General features: G+C 36.8%; 1 protein-coding gene across 3 annotated transcripts; it reads left to right on the forward strand.

Moving 5' to 3' along the window:
• Nucleotides 1-617: 617 nt before the first annotated feature.
• LOC121243020 (uroporphyrinogen-III synthase, chloroplastic-like) lies at nt 618-20561 on the forward strand. 3 transcript variants are annotated; one of them, XM_041141067.1, is made up of 10 exons: nt 618-884; nt 2708-2795; nt 5578-5647; nt 12161-12279; nt 16125-16217; nt 17276-17331; nt 18290-18375; nt 18754-18888; nt 19955-20020; nt 20136-20561. In XM_041141067.1, exons 1-9 carry the CDS (start codon nt 660-662, stop codon nt 20001-20003), a joined length of 921 nt encoding a protein of 306 aa, XP_040997001.1. In that variant the 5' UTR covers nt 618-659; the 3' UTR covers nt 20004-20020; nt 20136-20561. The 3 variants fall into 3 exon arrangements, with proteins under 3 accessions (XP_040997001.1, XP_040997002.1, XP_040997003.1); XM_041141068.1 differs by having other exon boundaries at nt 20147-20561; XM_041141069.1 differs by having other exon boundaries at nt 5581-5647.
• Nucleotides 20562-20567: the final 6 nt, after the last annotated feature.

The raw sequence follows: 20567 nt of genomic DNA on the forward strand, positions 1-20567 counted from the left end.
TTTCTCTCTAGTTATGGGTTATATTTGTAAAATTTGTATCAATGATTCCTTTACTCTTTTTTTTTTTTTTTTTTTTTTTTTTTTTTTTTTTATAAAGCAAGTATTTTTAGATGGTTTCTTATGGCATTAATTTCTTTTCTAAGGAAAGTACAGTCAGCTTCATAGTATTCTATTGCAGACTGCCTACTTTGATATACATGGTATTTAGTCATCATTAATGTATAATTTTGCTTCATTAATTGTTGTTGTCTTTTAAAATCTTTTATATTATCCATCAGGATTTGTAGATCCATTCTTAAATTATATAATACGTATTAATAGTTATACTAATATTATATCACTATATATTGTAATATATTATAAAATATCACTATAATTTATAATATAATTATAATATATATTATAATATACTATAATATACTAATATAGTATATTAAAATTAAAAAATTGGATCAGAAGTGATAAAATTAGAAGTATTGATTTAAAGAAGTAACTGATGAGAATTAATTCTTAAAAATATAAAACCGGTGTGCAGAAATTCGGTCTCAAATTTTATTCAAAACCAAATCCATTACTCAAATTTGTTTGGACCATTTAAATGATAATTATAGTTGGAAGTCAAATGGTCGCAGTCTTCTCTGCACAACACGCGGTCTTGGATGCCGCCTCCTCAGGTCTCCTTCCTGTCCCCTCTGCCCACTCCTGCTCCTACTTTTTCTTGCCTGCAACTTCGCCGGCGAATCTTTCTTTCTACTCTCCGAACCCATTCTTCTTCTTCCTCTTCTTCGTCTCCGGCTTCTGTTTGGACTTCCGCTTCGAATCCGAGCCCAAAAGTCGTGGTGACCAGAGAACGTGGGAAGAACGGCAAGCTCATCCAAGCTCTGGTATTTTTTTCCCTCTCTCGCGCATTCTAAATTTATCTCCGATTTTCTTGTGCTTTCTTGATTATTCGTTTCTCTTTGATTTCTGGGTTTCGGAATGGCTCCTCTTTTGGCTTCTATAGCTTTTTCTTTTCGATCATATGAATTAATGTGGTAGTCTCGTTCGCTTTTTCTTTAGCTCTCCGGATCCATTTTCAATATTTTTGTACTTTTTTTTAATGTGTCTTGAGGTTTGATTTGTCACGTTAGTTGTTTGATTGTTTGTGGAAAAGAACACGGCATTTTCGGCCTTGTACTCGTTTTATCTATCTAAAACGTTCTTGCCTTGCTCATGAACATCATTAATAAAGAATGTGAACATCATTAATAAAGAATGTGACTTTCATGAGTTCCTTGTATCGCACATAGACGATGCTCTTATATATATCCCTATTCTCGGGCCTTTGTCTATTTCATGCTTAATAAAATTTTGTTTATCGATAAAAAAAATAAAGAATGTGACGTTCTTGGTGAGGCTCCACATATTTTGATGAAATAAAGAACGCAAGAAACGAGATGCGTTGAAGCTCTTGCACAAGCTGGATGTACAATTTAAACCGATATTAAATTCCAAAAGAACCATTTTTTATCATTTTAAAATAATATTCCCCACCCTACTTTATTCCACTGCATGACTACGGGGAGAAAGCAAAGGGAAGATTTATAGGATGTATCAAAATTTTGCGTCTTATTATCGCTACTAATCTATTCTCTATAAATCTGAATTATTTGGAATGGTGGGAAATTTTCGTATTTTATCCACACTTTCTTTCCATTTGCATTTACTAATATGCTGATGTGATTGAAAGTTACCATTCCAAATAGATAATATCATACTGATTCCCTGCTAAATAAATCGAATATTTACATAAAACTAGGCGTTTTTGATAATGGCTCTATGATTTTTGGTGATGAAGTGGAAAATGATTTGACTAGTTGATAGTTATCAAAGAAAAAAAATATTACACTATCTGAAAATAATGAAGCAAGTGAAAACTACTCCTCCCCTTCAAAAAACAGTGAAGAAGACAACTGATTTTCCACTTTATTAATCTTCCATATTTTAAATTCAATAGAATCCAAACCATACTGTTGCATCCGTACAACTACTAATGCTGGTATTTTTTTTTAGTCTTCAAATGCCACTCATTAACAAACGTTAATCTGTTGCATATGTCAAGCCACCAAGTCGAAATGAATGCAGCTCCTGGTATTTCATCTCTCTCCATTAATGCATTGGATACTATCATTGCATGCATATCTCGTCTTTGGTCCACTAAACTATCACTTTTCTCCGGAACTCTAAATACTAGTTATCAGAACTACAAGGATAATTTTGGATATACGATATCTAAATCTTCCCATTACCATGAATTTAATATATACCAGCATGATGTTCCCTAGTTAATTCTCTCATGTTGTGTTTACCATGTTCTTTGCAAAAGATTACCTCCAATGTTTTTGTGTGCTCACTCATCTGTTTTCAGTGCACACATTCCTTGGATTGTCCAGAATGAAAAAAAAAAAAAAAAAAAAAAGTAATGGTGGGATCCTCAATGCATGGGTGGCCAAATTTATTTTGGAAACAGTCTTAAATATATTTTAGAATTAAGACTTCATATATTATGTTGGGTGCAGGCTGAACATGGGATTGACTGTCTAGAACTTCCCCTTATTCAGCATACACGGGGTCCTGATATGGATATGCTATGTTCTGCCAAATTTATTTTGGAAACAGTCTCAAATATATTTTAGAATTAAGACTTCATATATTATGTTGGGTGCAGGCTGAACATGGGATTGACTGTCTAGAACTTCCCCTTATTCAGCATACACGGGGTCCTGATATGGATATGCTATGTTCTGTATTAAGTGGTAAGTTCATGATCTTTGTGGTTTAACTCATGCTGGTGTGGGATGATTTTTATAGTGTCAAGTGTTAGGGATTCCATCCTACTAGGGATATTATATATATATATATATATATTAGATTATAATTAAGGCAATCTTATTCGAGAAGTGTTAGGTACACAAAGAGATCTCAGAAAAGTAAAGTTCACAATATATATGTGGTTAGATGTGATATGTTAGATCTTCTTTACAAGAAAAAAAGCTTTACAATCTAATCTACAACAAAAAGTTGCATTAGTTATCAACCATCATCATAATTGTGCGTCGTATTATTGCTATTATTAATCAACATTTTCTTTGTCCTGCTTACACATATAACAATCAATCCACTATTAAAATATTTCTGTTCCTCAGAGGAGATTTTTCTAGTTGTGTTAGAGTTAAGATGGGTGATAGATCTAAGCCAAAATTTTGGCACAATAAATTGTGTGGCGATCAGCCTCTAAAGAAAACTTTCCCAACATTGTCCAGCATCTCTCGTGGCAAGTGTCAGTAGCAAAACCTTTGCAGATCTTTGATAATGGACTCCAATGAAATGTTACTTTTTTATTAGATCGGCACATGATTGGGAGGTGAAGTTGATGTCTTCATTCTCCATTATTTTGTACTCTTATCAGGTTGATAGGAGGTGGTTCAGACAATTTGTTGGATCCCTTCTAAAAGCCAGACCTTCAAGGTCAAGTCTTTCTATCATGCTCTCTTCCCCCAAGCTGGCGCTCCTTTCCCTTGGGGAGCATTTGGAGAAATAAGGCGCCATCAAGGGTAGAATTCTTTGTACGTATGGCAGCCTTAGGAGTTAGTAAAAAGCTCGACTTGAGCTTTTTACACTGCTCAAGCTCAAACCAAGTAGTATATTGTTACTAAATTCTGGCTGAGACTCAACTTGAGTAAAGTGCTCACTTTTTGAAATTTCTAGTTTATAATAATTAAAAATTAAAATAATGTTTTAAAACATAAAAATAGAAATATTTGATTAATTAATCATAATGGACAATCATTTTTTTTTTTTTTTTATCCGTAAACAAATTTTTATTGATCAACAGAGAGACAAAAATGCCCAAGTATACGGGACATATACATGAGCAAGTTTATGTCTAGTTTAGAGATACAAGGAAATCATGAAGACCTGCCTTGAAAATCAATTACAATCGACCAATGGAGGAAAGTACTGAAATAATGTACAATCAACTATGAAATTGAAAAATAAACACACTTTTTATAATCACAATTATGGTTCATCACTTACTAGCAATGCATCCTGTGTAATTGGGCTATGCCTATTTCAATGCATAAAATCTTTTACTTGTGAAAAGAAAAAAAAAACGATGCATAGGGGATATAGTACTTAATAACTACTATATGTACTTTTAAAAAAAAATACTATATGTAAGCATAAATACATGTATTAGAAATTAGTATATTTATAAAAACTATACTTATACAAGATTATATGATAAGCTGTAAGTTAGAAATAATATAATATCTATATATATATCATACATACATATCATACGTATTGAAAATACCATATATTTTTATGCATTGTTAACACACACACACACACACACACACAATATTAACGTTTCAGAAAAAATTAACCAGTCAAGCCTAACTTTGTACGAGCTTATTCACGAACATCCTAACTTTGTACGAGCTTATTCATGAACATTAATTGAATCAAGTGAGTTTTATATGAGTTTGTATCGCTTAATAATCAAACCTAATTTTCTGTTCACAAGTGGATTATTTAGTAATTGAATCGAGACCAATTCGAGCTTAACTGAGGCAAATTTGAGTTGATTGTCTAGTAGCCTTGTTTACTTCAATCCCCTTCCCACATACCGCCGTATTTGACTACCGCACTGATCTCCACAAAAATCTCTCTGTGGCATAGCACCACATTTACCCAAAAAAGCTTGGTTAAACAATAACAAGTTTCCAGCCGCCAAACCATCTGAGGAAATCAGTGCAAGTCCTAAACCACTTGACTAGGTGGTACTTAAACTCATCCTAACTATGCCTCATTAGAAATCCTGTTGAAGTTTCTCGAGACAATGTCCTATAGGTGTGGGGAAGAGAGCAGTAGTATGTGGGCTAATTAGATATAATACTTTTAATTAGAGTGATCCACTTGCCCTTAGATAAAGAAATGTCTCCATCCCATCAAATGACACTCCATCTTCTCTGTGACATCCTCCCAAAGGGGATGCCCTTGTAAGGCACCCCAAAGATAAGGGAGACCTAGCTATTTCAGAGGTAAAGGAGACACTTGCAGCCAAAGATATGGGCCAACCCTTCAACATCACCCATTATTCCAACCAGCAATAACTTGAACTTGACCAAATTAATTTTAATTCTTGAGGCGGCTTCAAAAATTAGAAAGGAGATTGGACATCACAAACTTCTCATTATTCCTACACCTCATTGAGAAACTCGATAAGAGCCTCCTATTGACAAATATCATTTATATTCAGTGCCTCCATCACCAGCACAAAAAGTAGAATCGTGTTTTTTCTAGGGTAGGAATTAGCCACCCGATAGAAAAACTTTTTTGGGAGGGATCATAACATGGATCGTAGCTTTTTTAACAGTCACACTACGGTTTTGATCAGTGGAATGCTCTGTTTGTGCCCATCATATGCTAAAGAGATACAGTTAGTCAAAGATTTGGTGTAGGTCAATACTTCAACTACCTTGGTCTACTTTGTTCTTTCATTTCGTATTAACCATACTTTTTTTATGGCAGCAGATACAACCTTTGACTGGATTGTCATAACTTCCCCTGAGTCAGCGCTGGTCTTTTTGGAGGCATGGAAGTAAGGGTTAGAACTTGTTAACTGTACTCGAGTACCTTTTATATAAGTATTTTTTTGTACAAAATGTTTTGTAAGATTACTTATCAAAAAATGTTTTGTAAGATTGCTTGAGTTGTTGTCTATGCTTTAAAATTTAAGCATGTCTCTTCTATACTTAATAAAATGAATGCCTTTTCTGCCTTCTCAATTTGCTTGTCATCCTTAATCCTTGGACGCATATGTCATATTTGTTTACTAAATTTTTATCTCTTATATTTATATATGCAGTGATTGGTTTTCTGTAGTCTTTAACTTAATTTGCTCGATGTGTCAAAACTCTTTTTGGTGTCTTTGAGTGGAAAGTACACTTTCCTAGTTTTTCTCAGAAGGGGCTGGCTAGATTTTGCTCTAATTGCTTCCTTATTCTTCTAGATTTTGAGGAGATTCAGGATGGTAAGTGATATTTCAAGTTTGAAAATACCTAGCTGAAATCAAAAGACTTTTGAGTTTTACTTTAGTGCAAAAATTCAAAGCTTTGAAATTTATTTATGAGTTTGGAGTGATGCGGTGTTTGGGGATTTTGGAAAACAAAAGAGAAGAATATTCTTTTTGAACACTTAAAGGGCCTTGATGTGATTGTGGAAGATAGACCATTGCACGATGAAGCAAGATTGAGGAAGAGAATGCTTATCAGTGACCTTGTAAGGACTCTTGTGGGGGAGATATGTTTTGACATGACCCAGATCCCGAAATGCAATGATAAGGTTAGGGTGGGGTATAATCGGGTTTGGGTCAATTCGGAGAAACCTGAACCCAAATGGGTCAACATGACTTGACCTGATTGATAGCCCTATGATAAATGCATGAAGTACTTTCATCGGGTAAGTAATTCAATTAGAAATAATAATTCCCTTAGTTCCAATACCTCAACAATTAGGGATCACATGTTATAGTTCTATTAGAATTAATATATTTAACAAATTGTTTCTTCCAATACTTTCTTTTTTGCCCCTTGAGGAGGCTAAGGCTTTATGGTTGGAAAGACCCTTAGAGAAGAGTGAGGTGTGGGAGGTAGTAAAAACACTACAATCGATAGATTGAATTTCTGGTCAAATTTTGTGTAATTAATAGTAAGAAGGATGCCAGGAATTTTATTTCCAAATTGCCTCTATGTAATGTTTTAGAGAAGTTTTTATGATTGAGAGTAATATAGTTTTTTTTTATTTGTTTGCATTAGGGTTCGTTCAATAAAGGATCATATATTTTAGTTAATTATTATTGTTTAGTATTATTATACAATCTCATTCTTTTTCTGATGATATATTGAGGAAGGACTCTCTTATCTAGAATTTTGATTATTGGAAATAGATGGTTTTTCCTTGGCTTTTTTCCAAGCTTGTTGGGATGTGCTAAAGGAAGACATCACATGGGTGTTTCATGAGTTCCATTTGAAAGACTATTTTGGGAAGAGCCTTAATGCAAGAGTCATTACTCTTTCTAGTCGCATACCCTTATGATGCATGGGAAAAATTGTGAAGTTTTTAATTGTATCCTATTTTTAATTTTTTTTATAACTTGATTGTATGAAGTTGTTTAAACATGATTTCACATCATTTTGATTACTTATTTCAACGAAATAGATATAAATGAAAGATGACAAACTATTATAGACAAAAGAAGACAATGTTACAAATAAAAGAAGATTTTTTACCTTTAAATTTCCATGACATTTCCGGCTGAGGTCAAGCTGTTGGCACAAGGAGGTATGGTAGAGTAAGTTCTTTCTTCGTCTTTTGAATTGTTTTTAACTTATGGTCATTTAACATGTGAATGAATGACATGGCTCAACCAAAAGAGGACGAAATGTTATGAATCAAAGAATAAAAAGCATTTATAACTTTTAAAATTCCATGTCCTTTTAAATTATTTAAATTTATGATTGATGATTTTGGAAAGTAGAAACTGAGGGGACTTTTGTGAGAATGGTCTTTTATGTATTGCAGGGTCATTACTTATAAAAAACAAAATGTATTGAAGGGTCATCTAAATAAAAATTAAATTAGAATTTTTTTTTTCAGAAATTAAGATTGTTTGAATGATAGAAATTAAAATTATTCAATAATTATGACAGAATTGGTTAAAAATGTGAGGTGGCACAATAAAAACAAAAGATATTGCTTTGAAAAAGACTTTGGGGTATGTATGCATTAAGCTCCTTTTCATATTCACTCATAGGGTGAGTTAAATACCTGCTTTCATTAACTGAACATGGTGGATATGGGAAGATTTTGACATTGAATGGGCTGGAGAATGGTGATTGAAGAGGGTAAAAAATTAAAATATTAAAATGGTAAAAAAATTAAAAAAAGAGGATGGTGAGGTGGCACAATATATTACAAAGATAATGCCTCAGCGTTTAGATATGTAATAGATTCCAGTGAAGCAAGGACTAGTTGATATAAAGGATTTCTGACCTAATATTCGGGTGGGCAAGGTTTGCAAAATTATGGCGAAAGTTCTAGCAAACATATTAAAACCGATGTTGTTAAAGGCCATATATAACACTTGGAATGCCGGTATCAATGGAAGGCAAATTCTTGACCTAGATCTTATTGCCAGTAAGTGCCTTGATAATAAATTGCATTTGATGGTGTGCCTATAGCAAATGATGGAATAGGTACTCTATTCATGATAAGTTAATGTAAAATTCCTCGGAGTCAAATACTACCTTAACAAATACTAGTATATTATTGAGAAAGCGAGAGGTTGAGAGCGCCGAGTCTTCATCTTTGGTGCTTTGCTTGCTCTTCTTCGTCCTCGATTGATCTACTTCTTCGTCGTTTCCTTAAATCTAAGGTAAAAGTGGAGTAGTGTTTGTTTGTGTACAGAAGATGAAATCTCCATAGATTTGATTTCAAGAAAGAGTGTTTTGAGGAGACCTCCTGCCATTGTCATAGACAAGGCCGACGAGCTTCAGTGACTCCTCTAAGGGCACTCTGGCATTGGTCCTCCCTCTAGCGACCGGGATTTTCTCAGGAAACCTTCCTTTGTTTTCGTCGGCGCAGATCTGGTACTTTCTTTACTTTGGGACCCCCGCCACCGTCATAGACAAGATTGACGGGATCCGACGACTCCTCTGAGGGCACTCTGGCGTCGGTCCTCCCACCGACCATTGTGATTCCCTTAGGAAACCTTCTTTTGGTTTCATCGGCACATATCTGGTACCTTCCTTACATTGGGACCCCTGCCACCACTGCATACAAGATCGACGGGCTCCAGCAACTCCTCTAAGGGCACTCCGGCATCGGTCCTCCCTCTGGTGTATCAAAAACATCAACTCTACAATTTATTCCCATATAATGATGCAAGACGTGGAATCATCTCAAATGGAAGGTGAAATGGTGTTTAAGGTTGAATAGAAAACTTTCTTTTTTTACGAAAGAGGAAGGAAATAGCTTTCGCATGTCTGAATGTAGCAAAAGGATGGCTAAGTTGCTAAGGGGATAGAGGATTGCTTAGAAATCCTCTATAGGAGACAAAGGGTGTTAGGTGACATTGGGAGAAGTGGAGGGTAAGCACGCTCATGTGTTGCATGGTGGAATGGGTGCCTCTACCGAATGTTTGAGTGTGGGAGAGGTGGAGGGGTTTTGTGGGCTGTTAGAGCTCAATTGACGGGAGTTATGGAGAATGTGAGAGATCTGATGATTAAAGTGGATAAGGGGCTGGACCTGGTCATGATGGGTTTGGGTGGTGGGCCAAAAACGGACCGGGGTGGGGGGGGGGGGTTTGAAGGCCTCAAGTTCGCAGGCACAGGACACCTTGACACCGTAACAGATAGGGTTGTCAGACGCTGGCACCACTGTTTACGGCGATTTCACTTAGGTTATCACAAGTTGCTGTATGACTGCCCTTAATCACCAGTTTCAAATGGGGTTGGTATTGTTTTCCAGGAATCACTTTCAATTGAAGATGGGGTCCTTCCAAGGTTTTGAGTACTTTGGAAGAAGCGGACGAGTCTGTTTCAAAAGATGAAAAATGGGGGGTTTGAAGGCCTCAAGTTCGCCGGCACAAGACACCTTGACACCGTAAGAGATAGGGTCCTCAGACGCTGGCACCACTGTTTACGTCGATTTCACTTAGGTTATCACAAGTTGCTGTATGACTGCCCTTAATCACCAATTTCAAATGGGGTTGGTATTGTTTTCCAGGATTCACTTTCAATTGAAGATGGGGTCCTTCCAAGGTTTTGAGTACTTTGGAAGAAGCGGACGAGTTTGTTTCAAAAGATGAAAAATGTGTAATAGAAGGTAGTGCTTCACCACTTGTTTTGAAAGGTGGGGATGAGCCTAGCCTTATCTATTCTATGCCTCTTGAGGGAGCAGTAGGGTTTGTGTTCTCGTCAATGGAACAATGGCACCTATGCCGGAGGTGAAGGATCCTTCAATGGTGACAGCAACAATGGACAATAACGATATAGCTGCTGAGGAGATTTGGGATTTGAATGCAGGAGATGGTAGGGAGGAAATCATTGGTTTGTCGTTGGTGCCTTGTGAGGAAGACTGTTTAGGGTCGAGAGTGCAGTTGGGAGCTGTGTCTGGGGAAAATATTGTTCTCTTGGTATCTCTTCCTCTGATAAACAATATACCAGTTCATCATTGGATTTGATTCTGCATAAGGTTAACGAAATTCAACAGTGTGTGGGGCTTTCATATGAGGGATGTGACGACCAATTTGCATCACTACTCACTGCGATTGAGGCGGGCCACTCGCTTGAAACCAAATCAAGATTTAAGAAAAGTAGGGAGTTAAAATGTCTTTCTTGGACAATCAAGTACAACACTAAGGGTGGTAGTTCGAGTCGAGGGAAGACTAAAGGAAGGGCATTATGAAGCCGTCCTCGTAGAGGGAGTTTCGGGTTGGGGTTGCAGAGGTGTGTTTTGTTCCCATTCAGGCTTGGTGTATTTTGGATAGATTTCTAATTTTCACTGGCTTATCAGTCATTAGGGGCTCTCTTGTGTGGACTAGGTGTTTCTTGTATACGCCTAGTGTACTTGTTTACTCCTATTGATATTAATATATATAATATTTTTACTTACAAAAAAAAGTGCCTTGATAATAGACTGAAAATGGGAGAACGTGAAGCGCTTTGTAAATTGGACATTGAAAAGGCTTATGATAATGTGACATGGGGATTCTTGATATTTTCTAGAAAGGTGCAGAGAGAAATGGTGTGCTTGAATCGCTTTGTGAATCTTTTCTTTCTGTCCTTGGTTTTGGTGAATGTGCCCTTATGGGTTTCTTCAGCAGCAGTTGAGAGTTGCGACAAGGGGATCCCTTATCCCTTTTGCTCTTTGTTATTGTCATGGAGGCATTGAGTGGATGATCCCTGCTACGGTAGTACAGGACTTAGCATCTCTTATCTGCTGTTTGTAGATGACACTTAAGTATTTTGTGAGGCCAAACAAGACCATCTCAACTACTTGCGCTACTTATTTCTATGTTTGTTTGTTGCAGAAGGCGAGTTAGAGATATGAAACTTAATTCTCTTTAACTGAGTCCTTTTGGAAAAATGGATGGGGCATTATGACTGTAAAAGAGAGAGCTTCTGGCAGGTGTTGGTAGATGTGAAGTGTGGAAGTTTGAATGGTGTTAACCAACCCCTTTCCCTGGGAAGCTCATTTGGAAAAATAGGGCTCCCCTTAAATTTTTCACTTGGACAGCAGCTTTAGGGGTAGTTCATTATCTTGGACAATGTGAGGAAGAAGGATGTTGTAGAGGTCAGTTGGTACTGCATAAGCATGTTGGGTATGGTTGGGGAGGGGGGGGGGGGGGATGGTCAGTGAATCATCTTTTTTTGTACCGTATGGTTGCTAGCCTTCTATGGAACGTGTTATTTGGTCTCTTTTGGTTTGATTGGGCTATGTTTTTTCGCTTGGCAGATCTCTTAGCGTGTAGCAAGCACAGTTTTTAGCCTTTATTGCTAATTTGGATGATAAACCTGTCATGCTTATTGTGGTGTCTTTAGAGAGAGAGAAATGAACGCAGTTTCAATATTTATCAAAAAAATAAATGAACGCAGTTTCAAGGATTGTTAGAATTCCCCCAATACTGTTGTTTTTTGGTATTTCTACTTTTCAAGACTTTTTAGTATTTTTTCCTTTTGCTAGATAGGTAGATCTCTTGTATAGGTCTTGTATATGGGGGCATCACTCTCTCATCTCATTAAAATTTACTTACAAGAAAAAATCTTTATTACGCTATTGTTGCTTTTCCATGCACACATGCACCTTTGCACACCCCCACAGACATATTTTTTGGTAACTAGATGGAATGCTCAAGACTTTACATTATGAATCCCGTCCATAGGATGCTGGATGCAATATAGCTTTTCATAAAGTAGGGTGTGTGTCTCACAAAATAAGGGTGTCTCAAAGATATCTTCTGTGAGCTACAATTTTCCTTCTTCTTCTTCTTTCCTTTTCTTCCTCAAAACTTCACAAAATTGATAGACTTGATCTTAATTTAAAATCTTAGGGCAGCTGGGAACCCAAATGTCAATGTTGGTGTTGTGGGAGCTGGTACGGAGAGCATTTTTGAGGATGTAATGCAGTTCTCCAAGCGATCACTGAATGTTGCGTTTGTACCGTCACAAGGTATTTATTCATGTCGTATATGCAGGCTTGCACCTAAATTTAAACATACATTTTGTTGCCTGGTTTTCCTCATTTGGTGACTCGAGCCAGGAATAATTAGAATGAGGGAACACATAAGAATCCCATTGGTGAACGGTAGGGGGTATTATTGTATATTAATATTAATAATCAGCCAATTGATTCCACTTACTCTTAGTGGGGTATGCTTAGTTACGTTTACCATTAGTTCTTGACTTCATCCCCTCCCCCTGCCCCATCCAAAAAAAAAAAAGATATATTAGAGTAACGAGTTTCTTTTGGGTCTGCATCAATAGGTAGTACTAACTTGATTTACTGTTGATAATATTTTTGCCATTGGTAATTAATTGTTCAATAAAATGATTACTGTGGGGTTTGCTTTGTTACATTTAGCTTTAGTTCTTCACTCCATCCTCCCCCCCCCGCTGAAAAAAAAAAGAAATCCCATATTTTTTAATAAGTAAGAAGAAATTTTATTGATACAGAGATAGGCATAGCCCAAGTATACATGAGGTAGGTGATTTCTATAAGACAGTTTCTTTTGACTCTACATCAACGGTTAGTACTAACTTGATTTAGGGGTTGTTTGGGAATAGAGATGGTTTCATCTCATCTCATCTCAAAATTTCTCATCTCATTTCCTTCCCAAACGTCAATCAAATATAAAAATTTTTCAATTTCAAATCTTCAACCTTTTCATCTAATCATTGCGTAATCATTATAACTTTCTCAAACGTCCAAACAAAACATAAAAAACAATTGAACTTTTTCAAATTCGAAAACAAAAATAATATTAAAAATTATATTCTAACAATATTTTATCTTTATAATATTTTTATTCAATTTTTTCTCTCATTTTCCAAAACCCAATAAAACATCTTAACACAAACCATTTTACTACTATTCACAGATTTCTCATCTCATCTCATTCCCTAAGCATCCACTTACTCTTTATAATATTTTTTTGAGAAGTAAAAATATTATATAGATCAAAAGGAGTAACCAAGTACACTGAATGTATACAAGAAAACACCTTGCCCATATTAGAAGCCCCTAATGACCCAAAAAGCCCTTGAAAAGCAACTCAAAATACACCAAGACCGATCCCAACCCCTTGTTTCCTGTAGAACTAAGGCTTCGTTTGGTTACACAGTTAAGATGAGATGTTTTGTTGAAAGTTGAACAAAATATTGTTAAAATATAATTTTTTTTAATATAATTTTTATTTTAGGATTTGAAAAAGTTGAATTATTTATTATATTTTGTGTGGGAGTTTGGGAAAGTTGTAACAATGAAATGAGATGAGATATTTTGTATATCCAAACCGGGCCTAAAACTCTACCCAAAAACCCAACCCCAACCCCTTGTTTCCTGTCCAATGCCATCCCTTTATACTTCCCTCTAGTTGAGTTATTACCCTTAGCGTCGTAGTTGATTTTGCCCAAGAAAGATGTTGTAACTCCCTGATTTTCTTAAAACTTGATTTGGTTTCAAGCGCGCGACTTGCCTCAATTGCAGTGATTAGTTCTTTAAATTGGTCTTCACATCCTCCATATGAAATTCCCATGAACTGCTAAATTTCGTTAATTTTAGGCAGAATCCAATCCTCTATTGGAGGAAGAGAGACCGGGGGAGCAACATTATCCGCAGACATAGTATCCAACTACACTCCCGACTCTAGACATTCATCTACACAAAGCACCAATGCCAAACCCATTGGTTCTCCAGTAACTCCATTGGTTCTTTCCAATTGTATCAGGGTCCCCATTGGAGATTCTGGGGTGACAACAAGTCCCTTAACCTCTAGGGTGATAGCGGATCCTACATCTCTTTCAGATCTCGGTAGTACACCATTTTCCTTCAACTCCGATGAGGGAGACAGATTTTTCGGGAACCAAGGGTGTATTATCGACTATCAGTCTATTCTGTGTTACATGAGGCGATTCCGTTCTTGATGTCTCTACGCCGATAGCTGATGTAGATCTCGCTTCAAATAACCCAAATTTCCTTTTGACTCGCCGTACTCTCTTGAATCTGAATATAGGGATAGGGCCGAATTCGATTTTCCGTTTTCTTTTATCTGAGTTTAAAGGATTCGGGCCTATCTTGTTTCTTACAACCCTGTTGCTTCCAGCTGAAAGCAGTTCTATTTTCATAGACAAGAAAGTTATCGCTGCCTTCAACTCGACAAGTTGGGTTTCCATCTCTTTTAAAGAAATGTGCATCTCGACAAGCTGGTTCTGCGGCGTGATTTGCAGACCCCCCTCACTCTGAACCCCCGAAGCATGACCCATCTTTAGAGTTGCCACATAAGATCGCCTTGCCACAGAGGATGTACTTGCATCTTTATGATTCACCTCCAAGTTCTCCCTCTTTGCTACGCCACCTACATGTCTGCTACAGCCCCCCTGCCACTGAGTTGGACGCGACTCCTTGACAGAGCCATGTCTGGCAGCACCTCTTTGTCCTTCCAAGCCGTCACTCTCAAAGGAAAAATCATGCAGCACCTCCCTGCCCCCCCCCCCCCCAAGTAATGAAAATAAAATTATTCCTCCTACCACCACCATGCCCCTCCACTGCCATATAACGTCCTTGAGCATTTGAGCAGCGCCAAAATGAACAAACAACACGTTCAATAAAAAAATATTGATTCTTTTTTTTCTTATGATACAACAATCAAAATCTGGATTCGCGAATTTTTCGAACAAAACATCAATCCGCCTTTGAGTTCGATGAAACTGCGACGACCTTCCTGGACAGTGGAGAAAAAATCCTGTTTCTCATCCTTTGTGCACACAGCCATGGCCTTAGCCAGCCACTGTACTGTTGTTGAACCTAGAACCAACTTAGAAATCACCCTTCGACTCCTTTCAGTAATGACCAACATGCTCCCCTCCTTCACTAGTGTAAAGGATTTAGATTCTATGACTAACTTCATAGGAGAACCCATACTGGGCATGACAATTGTGACACAATCAGAAAAACAGATCAGAACCCAGTCGTCATCTCAGGGATATAAAAGACACCACAGGAGGGCCCTCACAAAGTTGTCGGAGCCCTCGACCTTGTCTGGGCCTGTGGAGTCACTCGCTGATTGTCGACGTCGTCTCCGAGAAACAGAGTGAAAACTTGAGAAAAAACTAGGTCGCTGTGCCAAGACCTACGCCGGACGGCCCTCAGCGAGTTCGTCGGGGCTTGTCAACCTTGTCTGAGCCGGTGGTGAGGTGTCACTCGCTGGTAGTAGACGTCGTCTCTGAGAATGAACTTGCGAAAAAAAATAAGGTCTTCGGTGCCAGGACCTATGCCGGATGGCCCTTAGCAAGGTCGCTGAGGCCCTGGCAACCTTGTCTATGCCGGTGGTGATGGGTCACTTGCTGGTCTTAGGTGGTTGCACGGTGGCAGCTTGTCTTCTCTCTCGTAGGAACCTAGGGTTTTCTCTCTATTTTCTTGTTGGCCGTATCTGCAACTAATCTGTTTATAATATTTTGGCCATTGGTAATTAATTGTTTGGTAAAATAACCCCTACGGATTGGCTCAAGTGGTAAAGCCTTTGGGCTTGGGGGTATGCTCCCCCTAGGTCTAAGGTTCAAATCCCCTTGGATGCAAACAATCTCTAGGGGCCATCGGATTGGAGGATTTTTCCCCTTGAATTACCCGAGATGCACTTGCGGAAAATTTCTTGCCGAGGGCCTGTGCACTCCTGGGATTAGTCGAGACCTGTTCTTGACACCCGGTGCCAATAAAAAAAAATAAAAAATTGTTTGGTAAAATGATTATTTGCCTCCTTTACTATGCTGAATTTTAATTTGTAAATGATATCACTCCAGCAACGGGTAAGGTTCTGGCTTCTGAGCTTCCAAAGAATGGGATAAAGTGCAGTGTGTTATATCCTGCTTCTGCAAAAGCTAGCAATGACATTGGTATGTAAATATTTTATATGCTTTTCTTTACATTAAGCACTTATTAGCACTTACCTGTCAAAAAATAATTGTGCACTTATTATCACTGAAAGTTGTCCATTAAATATCATTATCTATTAGATATTTTCTTGGACTGCTTGCATAATCAATCTGGCTGGTTTTATGGTATACATGTAAAGTATTAAGTTAGCTGGGATGTAGCATTTGATCAAGCTGCTGATGGGTGCAATGAGTTAGATGTGGCTTTTAGTAATTTACATTAAAGTGGCTGGGATTGGATAATGCTAAACAGAAATTGGTATCCAAAATTGAGCATGAACTAAAAACTCAGAACCTGCTGAATACTGTTAACAAGACATAAATGCTGTTAAGATATTTGATGAGGAGTTGTGGGAATGCTTGAGCTGTTTGCAAAAGCTATTTCAGGTCAAATTGTGAAGAAAATATGCATTCAACTGTGAAAGGTTCTGTTAAGAGTAAAGGGTAGAAACATAGGCAGCAATTGGAAAAACAAATTAACAGTTTAAAGCCTGTGGTTGCAGCTGAATGTATTTAGAATTAACATCTTCAGAAAAGCATACATGCTGATTCAATTGGTGTTACTTTTAAAAACCTTCGTTACATCCTCAATAAGCTAAATTTTTTTAGTAATCTTTAACCTTCTTGTTGATGATGTATTTCATGATTTATTGGCAACATTGGGGGTATTTTTCTCTCTTTTCGACCATTCTCACTCAGCCTAATATGTATTTGAACTAACAATAGTCAAATTGGTGAGTTCATGTATTTGAATGCTTAATTGATCCTTATGATCAGATCTCAACTATCAAATAATTTCTACATGAAGTTTGATTTTCTGCAGTTTGGTAATTGTGACCTTCTCATATTGGGGAAGACTTTTCTGTCTCATATGGGAGGAACATGTATTTTCCCAAGCTTGGTAATTTGTAGTCTCACAAATCATAATTTAGTAGCCAGCATCATTCTTGAATTGATCATCCTTGACTTTATATTTGACTAGGGGTGTGCCAATTAATAACTATTATGCTGTTTTACAGAGGAAGGCTTGTCTAATCGTGGATTTGAGGTCACAAGGCTAAATACATATACAACGGTAAGGTATTTACTAGTGCAGTTAGTCGGTCTTTGATTTGATCTGGTCATGCAGTAAATTTTATATTGGCATCTTGCATCCAAAAGAAAATTCTATTGACATATAAAAACAGACTTGCGTCTTATCATCAGCTTCTTGTGATTACTTGTCCACAAAATCCTTTTTGTCTATTGATGCTTTCTGATAATATATGCTTACTGTAGAGTATAATGCTCAAAATCTGCTTCATATGTGTTGCCAGCATTGAACCTGTATTTGCCTATATCCTGTTACACATGCTAAAATGGACTTGTCATATATCAGCCTTTACTCGTGGGAGTCCTAATTTGCTTCTGATTGCTGATCATTTAACTATATGGGACACTGGGACTGCAGTTTGATGGATAACAATTGTTGCATTGTTCTCTTACATTCACCTGTATTAGCCTTGAGTTAATGAATTTGGACCTGGTTATGTCTTTTCTGCCACTGCAGAAACTTCATATTGTCATCATTATTTGTCATGAATCTGGTTTATTAATTATCCCATTAGCCTGAAACACTGGCCTCGGCTCCTTTATGTGTTGTTTGGAGGATATCCTTTTACCAGTTGTACTTATTTTCTTGTGATTCTTGAGGAATCCATGGGAAGATTACATTTTAAGGGATTTAGTGCCTTATGATTTGAAGACTTAGCTCATTTCCCAATCTAAAGGAGCTAGTGTGGCCATAAACGAAATTTACTTTTTCTATGGTTAGTCTTCATGCTAGTATAATTGAATAAATGGGCCCTGCCTCCCTTATCATACCCATTTCTTGTCAAGTGTGAAACTGTAAATTTTGATGTTACCTGTGGACTGTAGTTCTGTGTAGTTGGTTGCAATTTGGGGTAACTGAGAACTAATTCAATTGCAAGAATTATGATAGCCATTGGGCTAATTATTTCGGTTAGCCCCTGATTTGAAATGATTTCATCCAGGTACCAGTCCGGCACATCGACCAAATGCTTTTAATGCAGGCACTTTCTACTCCTATTGTTGCAGTTGCTTCACCTTCTGCCATTCGGTGTGTAATTGTCTGGCTTTGATTTTTATATAACATTTTTGTTAGTTTCCTTAATAATTTGGAGAGGTCTGACATTTATTTGACTTGTGTTGCTTGTCATTGGTGCTCTGTTTTTTTAACCTCCAATTAGGAGGTTTTGGTTTACAGTTTTCTGCACTTGCCAAATTAACCATTGCAGTTTAAGTCAACTTTACGGTTATTCTGAGTGTCAATGGAGCACCTTTTACCACCTAAATGCAGTTTAAGTCAACTTTATGGTTATACATAGTGTCAATGGAGCACCTTACTTTTTTTCTTTCTTTCTTCTTTGGGCTACTTGATTGACCCACAGTTTAATGAAGAAGTTTTAACTTCATTCATAAATCTACAATGCAACAGTGCCTGGGTCAAACTTATTTCTAAGTCGATGTGGTGCAACCATTCAGTTGCCTGTATTGGAGAGACAACTGCTTTGGCTGCAAAAAGATTAGGCCTGCAAAATGTGTACTACCCCGCACAACCAGGCCTTGAAGGGTTTGTTTTCTTTACCTACTTTTTGGAAGATCTACATTAATGTCAGGATCTCTTTGATTCTAAAGTTACTGTGTTACAAAACTTTTATGCTTCGAGTATTGCTGAACTAGCTTGTGTCATGGTTGCATTATATGAACCTGGAGAAGTCACGATTTTGTATATGTTACTTGTTACAAACTATTGTTTCTTTTGTATGTCACATCAAATATGCTTAATTGGAACTATTAAGACAGAATATCTTTCATAAGATTATACTGCTGTTTGTGCCTATTTTTTTTTTTTTTCACAAAACTTTTATGCTCGAGTATTGCTGAACTAGCTTGCTGGTTCTATTATATGAACCTGGAGAAGTCACGATTTTGTATATGTTACTTGTTACAAACTATTGTTTCTTTTGAATGTCACATCAAAGATGCTTTATTGGAACTATTAAGACAGAATATCTATCACAAGATTATACTGCTGTTTGTGCCTATTTTTATTTATTTATTTATTTAATGGCTATTTTTCCTTCAATTGTGATTTGGCTGTTAAGGCTAGTGTTTCTGTAACTTAGACATTTAGAGTTTCTTTAGCCAATTATATCAAAATAGTGGCTATTTGTAAAGCTATTGACGAGGAAGATAATCTATTATGTGATGAAGGTTTGAGGATGGATTCTGGATTTTTTCTGCTATTAAGTAGAAGAAAATTGCCTTGAAAATATAAACCGACAACAGTGGAGATTACACATGCTGCCGAATATGGGAACACTGTATTAGTTCTTCCTGTTAAAAATCGAAGGACGATAGCATGTGAAAAACTTTAATAAATATGGAGATGTAACACGATATTTGTGACATGTATTTATGGTATTAGTTTATTAGATTTCTGCAACAACTTTTGAGAAAACTGTAGCTAGGAATTTGAAGCAACCTCTTCTTGCTGAATGGGATTTTCTGTTTGGCTTTATGCAAGCTATTATTTATGTTCTAGGTTGGACAGTTAATTGAGAATCTGTTTTGATGAATATAAATATTCCGATTGAGTTAGTTTCACAGGTCTGAGTTAGTGAGGTGACTCGCAGGTGGGTTGATGGCATCCTTGAAGCCTTGGGTGCACATAATCATTTCTAGAAGGCCATTTTATCAAGGTTTTTTTTTTATTATTATTGTTCTTTTATATATTTTTAGATGTAAGTATAGTCTTTTCCTCCCTTTTTCCTCTCTTATTTTCCTTAAAAAATCAATTGACTCGTTTCTTTCTAGTTCCCCGCCAGAGCTTAGCAAGCTGAAGAGTAATCAACAAGTTGAGATAATGGCAGCAACCCATTGGTGCAAAAGTCTGTAGCTTATTCAAACTTTTGCAAGCAGCATAGCAGATGGTACAAGATCTTTGACATGCTGAAGACACTGTATCTCATTGGCAAAGCTTTCTTTTGAATTTAATCAAGAGGATATCTGGATGATCTCCCAATGAAGAAAGCTTTCCATTTTCATTTTAAAGCGAACACCAGGTGCACAACTCTCTCGACAATGAATTTGTTTCTATACTGCACAAAACTTTAACCGAGTTTATATTGTCTTAGGATAAAGTGGTAACTATTATCTTTGTCCACAAATTGTGCTGTATCATACCTTTCTGCATTTAAATTTTTGGACACAAGCTATCAGAAAAGAAGCCTTTTATGCTCACGATCA

This window comes from Juglans microcarpa x Juglans regia, chromosome 8D (assembly GCF_004785595.1).
Source record: "Juglans microcarpa x Juglans regia isolate MS1-56 chromosome 8D, Jm3101_v1.0, whole genome shotgun sequence".
NCBI classification, from domain to species: domain Eukaryota; kingdom Viridiplantae; phylum Streptophyta; class Magnoliopsida; order Fagales; family Juglandaceae; genus Juglans; species Juglans microcarpa x Juglans regia.

Coding starts and splice junctions, on each gene's coding strand:
- LOC121243020 (XM_041141067.1), top strand. CDS start 660: ATGCCGCCTCCTCAGGTCTCCTTCCTGTCCCCTCTGCCCACTCCTGCT. Junction 12,280..16,124: donor TGCGTTTGTACCGTCACAAG/GTATTTATTCAT, acceptor ATATCACTCCAG/CAACGGGTAAGGTTCTGGCT. Junction 18,889..19,954: donor GCACAACCAGGCCTTGAAGG/GTTTGTTTTCTT, acceptor GGTGACTCGCAG/GTGGGTTGATGGCATCCTTG.